The sequence below is a fragment of the Oncorhynchus tshawytscha genome, linkage group LG19 (assembly GCF_018296145.1).
Source record: "Oncorhynchus tshawytscha isolate Ot180627B linkage group LG19, Otsh_v2.0, whole genome shotgun sequence".
NCBI classification, from domain to species: Eukaryota; Metazoa; Chordata; class Actinopteri; order Salmoniformes; family Salmonidae; genus Oncorhynchus; species Oncorhynchus tshawytscha.
Window position 1 is genome coordinate 37,895,093 of NC_056447.1, and position 12,111 is coordinate 37,907,203.

Below are 12,111 nucleotides of genomic sequence, written 5' to 3' on the forward strand. Positions count from 1 at the left end.
AGGCGGTAAGGTGATCAATGTTACCCCCAAGGCAGCCAGGCGGTAAGTTGATCAATGTTACCCCCAAGGCAGCCAGGCGGTAAGGTGATCAATGTTACCCCCAAGGCAGCCAGGCGGTAAGGTGATCAATGTTACCCCCAAGGCAGCCAGGCGGTAAGGTGATCAATGTTACCTCCCAAGGCAGCCAGGCGGTAAGGTGATCAATGTTACCCCCAAGGCAGCCAGGCGGAAAGGTGATCAATGTTACCCCCAAGGCAGCCAGGCGGTAAGGTGATCAATGTTACCCCCAAGGCAGCCAGGCGGTAAGTTGATCAATGTTACCCCCAAGGCAGCCAGGCGGTAAGGTGATCAATGTTACCCCCAAGGCAGCCAGGCGGTAAGGTGATCAATGTTACCCCCAAGGCAGCCAGGCGGTAAGTTGATCAATGTTACCCCCAAGGCAGCCAGGCGGTAAGGTGATCAATGTTACCCCCAAGGCAGCCCCCAATGTTACCCCCAAGGCAGCCAGCAAGGTGATCAATGTTACCCCCAAGGCAGCCAGGCGGTAAGGTGATCAATGTTACCCCCAAGGCAGCCATGCGGTAAGTTGATCAATGTTACCCCCAAGGCAGCCAGGCGGTAAGGTGATCAATGTTACCCCCAAGGCAGCCAGGCGGTAAGGTGATCAATGTTACCCCCCAAGGCAGCCAGGCGGTAAGTTGATCAATGTTCCATTTCTAATTCCAATGTATAAAAAATGTAATACTCCAGTTACGTTCACAAGTTAACAGGTCATATTAAAACATATCCAAAGAGAATAACCTGGTCCCACATCTGTTTGTGTGCTATTGCCAACTCCTATTATCATTGTCGTAGGAGTTGGCAAGACCACACAAACAGATCTGAGACCAGGCTAGGAAGAAAATTCTTCACCTTAAAGTTACACATACACCTTTTCCAAAGAGGGCCTATCAGTAATACAAGAAGCAGCCCCTTTCAAGTCCAAAGAGAACTGAACAACACCAACCAACCCAATGTACCTGACCTGCGTATAGCCCAGTCTGTCTTCATCTTAGTCTCAGACACAGTACACTGAGAATACAGAAGGAAGAGCGTGGCTGCCCACAGGACCACTGTACTTAACCTTTAACCCTTTCCCCTGACCTCCAGTCTGCAGGAGACTGCAATAGTGACACTGGCCAATGTGTGGCATGCCTGGCATCTCAGTCAGAGGCTCACTCATAGAGCAGCAGGATTGACATGGGATGATCAGAATGACTGGGCAGCTTGTGCTGTCCTAAAGGCAGACATCACTGTACTGTTCTATGTGATAGGGTGATGCTGGGTGAGGAGTCAGTACACTGTCTAAGAACAAGGCACTGTTTGAGTAAATGATGCTTGTGGGCCAGTGGCTGCTGGCCCCATAAATCGGATACTATTGTGTGGGTGTGTGTGTGTACTGTATGCACATTGTGTGTGTGGCCCCTTTGTGTACCTCCAGCAGTTTTCTCTGTTAGCAGGGGGACCCAGGCCCCTCAGTGTGCTGGGATGTGGTGGTTGTTGACCCCAGCAGGCCCCAGGAAGCCCATCATCTGTTTATTCTTCCTCTGCTCTGTCATCTGGGGAGAAGAGAAGGAAATAATAACTTATTCAATATAAACTACACACAGTGTTGCCAGTTTGGGCAGTTTTTAATTCAATCTGGCAACATTGAGTTTAGACAGTCAGCCCAGGTTACACCTACAGTAATCTTGGAACCGAGAACCAAATCCTGGCTTCACTAGTTTGCCTACATTTTTTGCAATTTGTCAGATAGACCACATTTCAATTTAGGAACTAATGTCCAAAGGAGTCCATTTGAGATGGTTTCCATTTTTAGAGGATAACCTTTCACCGTCTTTAGTTTACAGTACATAACATCTTGATATTCATCATTGGTGAGAATAAACACCATGTACCGGTATCTGTAATCTCTGGTACTGAAGACCTGGCTCAGCGCTCAGCTTTCACACGTCTGGACAAAGCCTCTGTTCTTAACCCTGAACAATGTGGGAATTTCACTATAGGGATAGGGGGAGGGCTAGATTGAAATGTTTCTTACAGAATAAATATTAAAAGCATATGCATGGTAGCAATTGAAAGGGAACAGTTTGGAGATGACAGGGAAATTATTCAACCAAAGTTGAGGACAACAATTAACCTGACAAGACTGAATCCAAGCATTACACTGTTGATTTTAGGTGCATTTTACATTTACTGTACTTTTCACCTGATTTGTTGATAATGAAATCTGAAAATACTCTGGATACATTCTGGATACATTCAGTAACATGATATTCTTGGAAAATGTGGGGTAGGTGCACCGTGCAACATAAGACCAAAAAAGGGTTTGAGTGAGAGGACTAACTGGTCTCTCCAAGTGGCCACACACCTCTTCAAAGTGTGCACAATACAAAATAGTTGTTTTGTTTGGCACAATCCTGCATCCCTGCCATTACACAATTACTGCTTTTGTTTACGCAATCCAAAAAATCGTCCCATTATAAATAACAATATGGGTTAGGTGGGCATCATGTTCAATCTAGGTCAGGTCGGCATCTTGTTCTATTGCCAACATGACTAGCTAAGTTCTAAAATATGATCTTACAGTGTTTGAACTGCCTTGTGAAAGCCTATTCAGAGAAACAGATGGTCATTTTGATGAGCATAGAAAGAAGTGATGGAGTGCATTCAGGTGTGTGTTCCGGAGCAAATCTTCTTCACAATAGACAAACACAGGCTCATTCTGTTCAGAAAAACCCAAGGTATGTTCTGTACATCAAACAAATGTGACCATAAACATTGACACTGTATATGACGGTAAGCATTTCACTGTTAGTCTACACCTGTTGTTTACGAAGCATGTGAGAAAACAATTTGATATGACATGAGTTTTTGATATGGATATGTGAAGAGCAAATTTGGACATCTGCTGTTTGGCTTGTTTGTATGACATCAACGCAGTATTTATTATAATCCTCAACGACTCCTCTTTCAAAATAAAATCAGTAAAAAAAAGAAACGTCCCTTTTTCAGGACCCTGTCTTTCAAGGATAATTCGTAAAAATCCAAATAACTTCACAGATCTTCATTGTAAAGGGGTTAAACACCGTTTCCCATGCTTGTTCAATGAACCATAAACAATTAATGAACATGCACCTGTGGAACGGTCGTTAAGACTAACAGCTTACAGAAGGTGGGCAATTAAGGTCACAGTTATGAAAACTTAGGACACTAAAGAGACCTTTCTACTGACTCTGAAAAACAACAAAATAATGATGCCCAGGGTCCCTGTTACGGGGTCCCAGGGTCCCTGTTACGGTTTTCTTCTATCTCCTCCTCTGACGAAGAGGTGTAGCAAGGATCGGACCAAAATGCAGCGTGGTAATTTTGATACATGTTTAATTCACGAATAAACACGAACAATACAAAAACAATAAACGTAACGTGAAAACCTATACAGCCTAAACTGGTGCAAACTAACACAGAGACAGGAACAATCACCCACCAAACACTCAAAGAATATGGCTGCCTAAATATGGTTCCCAATCAGAGACAACGATAATCACCTGCCTCTGATTGAGAAGCAATTCAGACAGCCATAGACTATGCTAGAAAACCCCACTAAGCCACAATCCCAAAACCTACGAAAAACCCCAATACAAAAACACACCACAAAATAAACATGTCACACCCTGGCCTGACCAAATAAATAAAGAAAACACAAAATACTAAGACCAGGGCGTGACACCCTGCTCATCTGCGGGAACGTGCCTTAGGCATGCTACAAGGAGGCATGAGGACTGCAGATGTGGCCAGGGCAATAAATTGCAATGTCTGTACTGTGAGACGCCTAAGACAGCGCTACAGGGAGACAGGCTGGACAGCTGATCGTCCTCCCGGTGGCAGACCACGTGTAACAACACCTGCACAGGATCGGTACATCCAAACATCACACCCGCAGGACAGGTACAGGATGGCAACAACAACTGCCCGAGTTACACCAGGAATGCACAATCCCTCCATCAGTGCTCAGACTGTCCACAATAGGCTGAGAGAGGCTGGACTGAGGGCTTGTAGGCCTGTTGTAAGGCAGGTTCTCACCAGACATCACTGGCAACAACGTCGCCTATGGGCACAAATCCACCGTCACTGGACCAGAAGGGACTGGCAAAAAGTGCTCTTCACTGACGAGTCGCGGTTTTGTCTCACCAGGGGTGATGGTCGGATTCGTGTTTATCGTCGAAGGAATGAGCGTTATACCGAGGCCTGTACTCTATCTCCCCAGAAATGTTTGGGAACTTGCAGGTGCCTTGGTAGAAGAGTGGGGTAACAGTGAGAGGACGTTTCTCTTTCTGCTGAGTTTACATAAGAGTCCTCTTAATTCACAGCATTTTCCTCACACAGACAAAACATTTGAAAAAGTTGCCCAATTAGCAGGAGGAATGAGGGCAACTTCTTGTCGCGTGAGGTGCTCAAGCTCAGATCTTCTGTCAGTCAAAACCCATACAGAAATGTGAAGTGCAAAGCCTGAGCTCTGACGTCATGTATAGCATGTTACTGTAGAGCCACTGTGCTCCACTTTAGGGACTTATCAGTGCCCAAATCTGTTGTTTATATTCTGTATACAGGTATGAGTGTAAAGGGCCAATTAGCCTCGATTTCCTGTCTTCCATATTCACCCTGCTCTATGTAATATTTCAGAAACAATTGTCTGACTTGAGTCCTTAACAACACTCCAAGGTAAACACAGTAATGTCTGTGACAACATGAACACCAGCACTTTGATTGTTCTGCCCACATATGAGGAATCGGAACCACATCAACACATGACTCATGTCCTGTTCTAGCTCTGTTTTTACCGTGAACTTCTCTTCCTGAGTATAAAAGGGCTGTGTTCACAAACCACATCCATGAGTTCCAGCTCACTTTTTTACCAAGGTTGTTATTTTCTCTATCTGAAGTTACTCACTCACTCACTCACTCAAGGCAGCAGAACAGGAACACACAAGGAGAGGCATGTGACTGCCTTGAGATCACATGCAGGAGAGGCAGGTGATGTGGTTGTGATGATAGTGTCGTGATGATCGGGTGATGGGGAGTGATGCGATCTGTTACACTACTTGCTACACACAACTAGTTAGCCCAAGGTCAGGGAGGGAAATTGCCTTGTACATAAAGGCATGATAACCTCAGAGAAAATGACAAGTGCATGTGAACGTGCAGGAATGATAGGCCATTGTGATGTGAGTGAGTAGTCCTGTGATCATCTATGCCTTGGGATGTCATGAAGGAGTTGAGAGCCTCTTGGTCAGAGAGGAGAGAGAGATGGCTGTATGGTTGAGCATTGAAACACAGGGTTGCTGATTTCAATCCCTGGTTAAAAAGATATGTACTGGAATCAAATGTAACTTTGGATATTACACTGAGTTAAAGATAATGGAAGGCTGAATGCATAGATCTGGTCCTCAAGGGCCACAGTGTATGCTTCTGAACTTTTAAAGGGATACAAATGAAGAAAGTCCGTAGCGTGTGGGAAAAAAACTCTGAACAATCAATGAAATCCATTGATCAGTTATGTGCTAGGGACACCCACAAAATCAACAGGACGGTGGCCCTCGAATACTGACCGGTCTTCATAAGGCACCAAGCACTCAAACATGGACTGAAACGGGGAAAGCCTATTTGGACTTATCCAATAGGAAGCGCTCAAACATTACGTGACACAATGAAAGTGACACCGAGTTGTGCGGCCCTGTTCAGTGTCTAAATGAATGCCTTGTTCAACGACAGTAACGTACCTGATCCTTTAGCTCAGACAGCTGGGAGGACAGCAGGGACACCAGTGTCACGGTGCTGTCCAGTTTCTCCTGCAGGGAGCGCATCTCGTTCTGCTCGCCGTCCCCCTCGCTGCTCACCAGGGACATGGCCCGCATCCGGGGGAACCAGTCCAGGTTCTTCTCCTGGAGATAGAGAGAGGGGGAGGGAGAAAGAGAGGGTAGATTCATGTATTTACATAGCAGATTCAAAGTTAAAACCAGAGGGAGAGAGAGGGTAAGAAATGGTCAAAAAAAGGGGAAAAACCAAAGAGGAGAGGAAAAGTGTGAAGGCTATACAGTGCATTCAGAAAGTATTCAGACACCTTCACCTTTTCCACATTTTGTTACGATAAAGCCTTATTGTAACATTAGGTTGTTATTTTCCTCCTCATCAATCTATATACAATACACCATAATGATAAAGCAAAAACAGTTTTTTTGAAAATGTTGCATAAAGCTGAAATCACATTTACATAAGTATTCAGCCCGGTTACTCAGTTCTTTGTTGAAGCACCTTTGGCAGAGATTACAGCATTGAGTCTTCTTGGGTATGACGTTACAAGCTTGGCACACCTGTACTTGGAAAGTTTCTCCCATTATTCTCTGCAGATCCTCTCAAGCTCTGTCATGTTGGATGGGGAGCGTCGCTGCACAGCTATTTTCAGGCCTCTCCAGAGATGTTCGATTGGCTTCAAGTCCGGGTTCTGGCTGGACCACTCAAGGACATTCAGAGACTTGTCCCAAAGCCACTCCTGCATTGTCTTGGCTGTGATTTTAGGGTTGTTGTCCTGTTAGAAGGTGAACCTGAGCACTCTGGAGCAGATTTTCATCAAGGATCTCTCTGTACTTCACCATTCATCTTTCCATTTATCCTGACTAGTCTCCCAGTCTTGGAAGGTTCTCCCATCTCCATAGAGGAACTCTGGAGCTCTGCCAGAGTGGCCACCGGGTTCTTGGGCACCTCCCTGACCATGGCCCTTCTCCCCCAATTGCTCAGTTTGGCCGGGAGGTTACCTTGGTGGTCTTGGTGGTTCCAAACTTCTTCCATTTAAGAATGGAGGCCACTGTATTCTTGGGGACCTTCAATGCTGCAGAAATGTTTTGGTACCCTTCCCCAGATCTGTGCCTCGACACAATCCTGTCTCGGAGCTCTACAGATAATTCCTTCGACCTCATGGTTTGGTTTTTGCTCGGATACGCACTGTCAACTGTGGGACCTTATATAGAAAGGTGTGTGCCTTTCTAAATCATGTTCAATCAATTGCATTTACCACAGGTGGACTCCAATCAAGTTGTAGAAACATCAAGGATGATCATTGGAAACAGGATGCACCTGACCTCAATTTTGAGTCTCATAGCAAAGGGTCTGAATACTTATGTAACTTGAGGTATTTCTGTTTTTAATTTTTAATAAATTAGCAAAAATTTCCCGAAAACCTGTTTTCACTTTGTCATTATTGGGTATAGTGTGTAGATGGATGAAAAATGAATTTAATCTATTTTAGAATAAGGCTGTCACGTAACAAAATGTTTAAAAAGTCTAGGGGTCTAAATACTTTCCAAAGGCACTGTACAAAGACAGAGGCAGGCTGACTGACAGACAGAGTGAGGGAGCCAGGAAAATAATGTGAAAGAGAGGAAGGCGGGATGGGGAGCAGTACATCCGTGGGAACCAATGTTGGATATAAACTCTGGATTGCTGATGTTATTTATTGGCCAATGAGGGCTTGAAGCCACATATTGGCACTTTCCAGAAACCCCTTCAAAACATTCAACCTCCATCTGCGTACCCCCTCTAGCACCATGGTCAGCACACACTCAAATGTTGTTTTTTTGCCATCATTGTAAGCCTGCCACACACACTATACGATACATTTATTAAACATAAGAATGAGTGTGAGTTGTCTTAACCCGGCTCGTGGGAAGTGACAAAGAGCGCTTAGGAACAGGGCACAAATAATAATAATAAATCAATCATTTTGCTCTTTATTTAACCATTGCAATGCAATGTTGAGTTGTATTTGAGACTCTCTCCATCCTAAATCATTTTCCATACACAGTCTGTGCCTGTATTTAGTTGTCATGCTAGTGAGGGCCGAGAATCCACTCTCACATAGGTACGTGGTTGCAAATGGCATCAGTGTCTTAACAGCGCGATTTTCCAGGGCAGGATACTCAGAGCAGCCCAATCCAGAAATCTGTCAGTGGCTTCTGATTAAATTCAATTTTCACAGAACCGCTTGTTGCAATTTTGATGAGGCTCTCTTGTTCAGATATCGGTAAGTGGACTGGAGGCAGGGCATGAAAGGGATAACGAATCAAGTTATTTGTGTCATCCATTTCGGGAAAGTACCTGCGTAATTGCACACCCAACTCACTCAGGTGCTTCGCTATATCACATTTGACATTGTCCGTAAGCTTCAGTTCATTTGCACACAAAAAAATCACATGTGTGTTGTCCTTGTTAATGCAGACAGAGAAGCGCTCCAACTTCTTAATCATAGCCTCAATTTTGTCCCGCACATTGAATATAGTTGCGGAGAATCCCTGTAATCCTAGATTCAGATCATTCAGGCAAGAAAAACATCACCCAGATAGGCCAGTCGTGTGAGAAACGTCATCATCATGCAAGCGGTCAGACAAGTGAAACTTATGGTCACTAAAGAAAACTTTAAACTAGTCTCTCATTTTAAAAATTAAAAATCAGTACAGATACCAACACATCTTGACCACCAAAGTCCATTTGATGTCACAAAGCCATCCAGTACTTTAAAAATATCCTTTCCTGTTGTCCAGGCGTACAGATGATATCCAGAGAGACAATATCCAGAGCCGCTGAGAAAGCAACAACCACGAAAGACATTGTGACTCCTGGGGAAGTTAACCAGAGACTATCTGATGAACTGACTCTCCAGTAGATGGACCGGCGTTTCCAACAGAGAAGACAATGACATACGGGTGTAAATATATACATTGCAATAATTTTCAAATGAGCAGCCGTTCATGTGCAAAGGATTAGCATTTCAATTAATATAATTATCAACTGTGTGCAGTGAATACATTTAGTCTTTCCCGCTCTTTATCTGCCCCCCACCCCCTTTCCATTGTCTACCAAGCCATCATACTGGTTTAGCCCAATAGGGACTTGTAAATGCATTGTGTTACTAACCAATAATTATATTGTTTGTTATGTAATTCTGTGTGATTTAGTTAGTTAGTAAATAAATAATTAAGCCAATTTGTATATTGCTGATTCATTATGGAGACTAGCGTTCATGCCGATAACCAAGAATTTTACGACGTTTAGGAGGAGACTGACTAAGGTAAAGATTAATAATCATTAATTGAAGACTATTAAAATATTAAATATTAAAATATCTGAAGAGTTATATTCAGGAAATTATAACTGAACATTTTCCCGTGGTGCCCTGACTTCCAAGTTAATGAATGTGTACATGATTAGTTTAATCACAAAATTATTAAACCTAGAGAACTGATTTGATATAAATAAGTCTTCGTATTTAATGATAGTCCAGACACGACACTCACCATATAAGACGCTTCTAGCACCTTCTTAATAATGGTATCTGTTGCTTTTATACATATCTTACTACTCGAAAGTCTTAATTCTCGCTCAAAAAACTCCTGTGGCTTATTTTTCAAATTGGCATGGTTTGTTTCTAAATGTCCGCAAAAGAGTGAAGGTTTCATCGAGTTGTGAGATAGTGTGTTATATGTGCAAAAGTACTATGGCTGAGGAAAGGCACTACTCCCAATATAAGTGAACCCCAAATCAATGTAGTTCTCATCATATTTGCGCCTCTTTGATGGTCCAATGTCCCTGCCTGATGTTCGGTGCTTTTTACGGGGGCAGTAGCTTTTTGGCTGCATCAGATTCACAACTGTCAGAGTCCATGCTAGCTGGGCTTACAACAAATGTAGTACTACCAGTAGAGCTGGTATGTGTCTATGGATGCAGGCCTTACATTTTTTTTAACCATTTATCAATTTTCGAGCAAATGGAATGAGCAGCAGCTACGTCTGGCTACATTCGGACTGTTGGAATTCCCACAACATTGTGTTGTTATTTCGCTGAACACTATATTCAGATTTTATTTTAGGCAATGAAAAGAGGCTACTCAGGAAATAAAAAAAACTCACCCAAATGTATAGCCCCGTTGGAAAATATAAACTCAGCAAAAAAAGAAATATTTTTCAGAACCCTGTCTTTCAAAGATAGTTCGTAAATATCCAAATAACTTTACAGATCTTGGTTGTAAAGGGTTTAAACACTGTTTCCCATGCTTGTTCAATGAACCATAAACAATTAATGAACATGCACCTGTGTAACAGTCGTTAAGACACTAACAGCTTACAGACGGTAGGCAATTAAGGTCACAGTTATGAAACCTTAGGACACTAAAGAGGCCTTTCTACTGACTCTGGAAAAACACTAAAAGAAAGATGCCCAGGGTCCCTGCTCATCAGCGTGAATGTGCCTTAGGCATGGTACAAGGAGGCATGAGGACTGCAGATGTGGCCAGGGCAATAAATCACAATGTCCGTACTGTGAGATGCCTAAGAGAGTACTACAAGGGAGACAGGACGGAGAGCTGATCATCCTCCCAGCGGCAGATTACGTGTAACACTTGCACAGGATCATTACATCCAAACATCACACCAGCGGGACAGGTACAGGATGGCAACAACAACTGCCCGAGTTACACCAGGAACGCACAATCCCTCCATCAGTGCTCAGACTGTCCACAATAGGCTGAGAGAGGCTGGACTGAGGGCTTGTAGGCCTGTTGTAAGGCAGGTCCTCACCAGACATCACCGGCAACAATGTCACCTATGGGCACAAAACCACCGTCGCTGAACCAGACAGGACTTGCAAAAAGTGCTCTTCTCCGATGAGTCACGATATTGTCTCACCAGGGGTGATGGTTGGATTCGTGTTTATTGTCGAAGGAATGAGCGTTACACCGAGGCCTGTACTCTGGAGCGGGATCGATTTTGAGGTGGAAGGTCCGTCATTGTCTGGGGTGGTGTGTCACAGCATCATCGGACTGAGCTTGTTGTCATTGCAGGCAATCTTAACACTGTGCGTTACAGGGAAGACATCCTCCTCCCTCCTGTTGTACCCTCCCTGCAGGCTCATCCTGACATGACCCTCCAGCATGACAATGCCACCAGCCATACTGCTCGTTCTGTGCATGAGTTCCTGCAAGACAGGAATGCCAGTGTTCTGCTATGGCCAGCGAAGAGCCCGGTTCTCAATCCCATTGAGCATGCCTGGGAACTGTTGGATAAGAGGGTGAGGGCTAGGGCCATTTCCCCCAGAAATGTCCCGGAACTTGCAGGTGCCTTGGTGGAAGAGTGGGGTAACATCTCACAGCAAGAACTGGCAAATCTGGTGCAGTCCATGAGGAGGAGATGCACTGCAGTACTTAATGCAGCTGGTGGCCACACCAGATACTGACCGTTACATTTGATTTTGTTCAGGGACACATTCCGTTTCTGTTAGTCACATGTACGTGGAACTTGTTCAGTTTATGTCTCAGTTGTTGAATCTTATGTTCATACAAATATTTACACATGACAATAAACGCAGTTGACAGTGAGAGGATGTTTCTTTTTTTGCTGAGTTTAAATGGACACCAAATGGATTTTTGGTTCCAACCGCCATGTCTTTGTGAGACACAGAGTAGGTGAACAGATGATCACTGCATGTGTGTTTCCCACCGTGAAGCATGGATGAGGAGGTGTGATGGTGTGAGGGTGCTTTGCTGGTGACACTTGTGATTTATTTTGAATTCAAGGCACACTTAACCAGCATGGCTACCACAGCATTCAGGAGCGAGACGCCATCCCATCTAGTTTACACTTAGTGGGACTATCATTTGTTTTTCAACAGGACAATGACTCAACACACCCTCCAGGAGTGTTGGGTCAAATATAAATATAAATATACACACACACACACACATATTTGGATGTGTTTAACACTTTTTTGGTTACTACTTGACTCCATATGTGTTATTTCAAAGTGTTGATGTCTTAACTATTATTCTACATTGTAGAAAATAGTAAAACTAAAGAAAAACCCTGGAATGAGTAGGTGTCCAAACCTTTGACTGGTACTGTATATATAGTGTGTGTGAGAGCATGTGGGCTGAGCAGACATTTAAGAGAGAATACACAAAAAACATAAATCAAATTGCTATGCCTTTTAGGGCTTTTAAACTCCAACTTCTCTCCTGATGTACCAAAA

General features: G+C 43.7%; 1 protein-coding gene across 4 annotated transcripts in view; it reads right to left on the reverse strand.

The window, feature by feature from the left end:
• Positions 1 to 508: 508 nt before the first annotated feature.
• Positions 509 to 12,111, reverse strand: part of LOC112218717 (inositol 1,4,5-trisphosphate receptor type 2) — a 150,275-nt gene continuing 138,672 nt past the window's right edge. For all 4 annotated transcript variants that reach the window (XM_042301635.1, XM_042301634.1, XM_042301637.1 and 1 more), the window contains exons 56-57: positions 5,820 to 5,981; positions 509 to 1,598 (exon numbers count right to left, since the gene is read on the reverse strand). In XM_042301635.1, the coding sequence (XP_042157569.1) occupies positions 1,515 to 1,598; positions 5,820 to 5,981 (246 nt within the window). In that variant the 3' untranslated portion in view covers positions 509 to 1,514. The remainder of the gene's footprint in view (positions 1,599 to 5,819; positions 5,982 to 12,111) is intronic.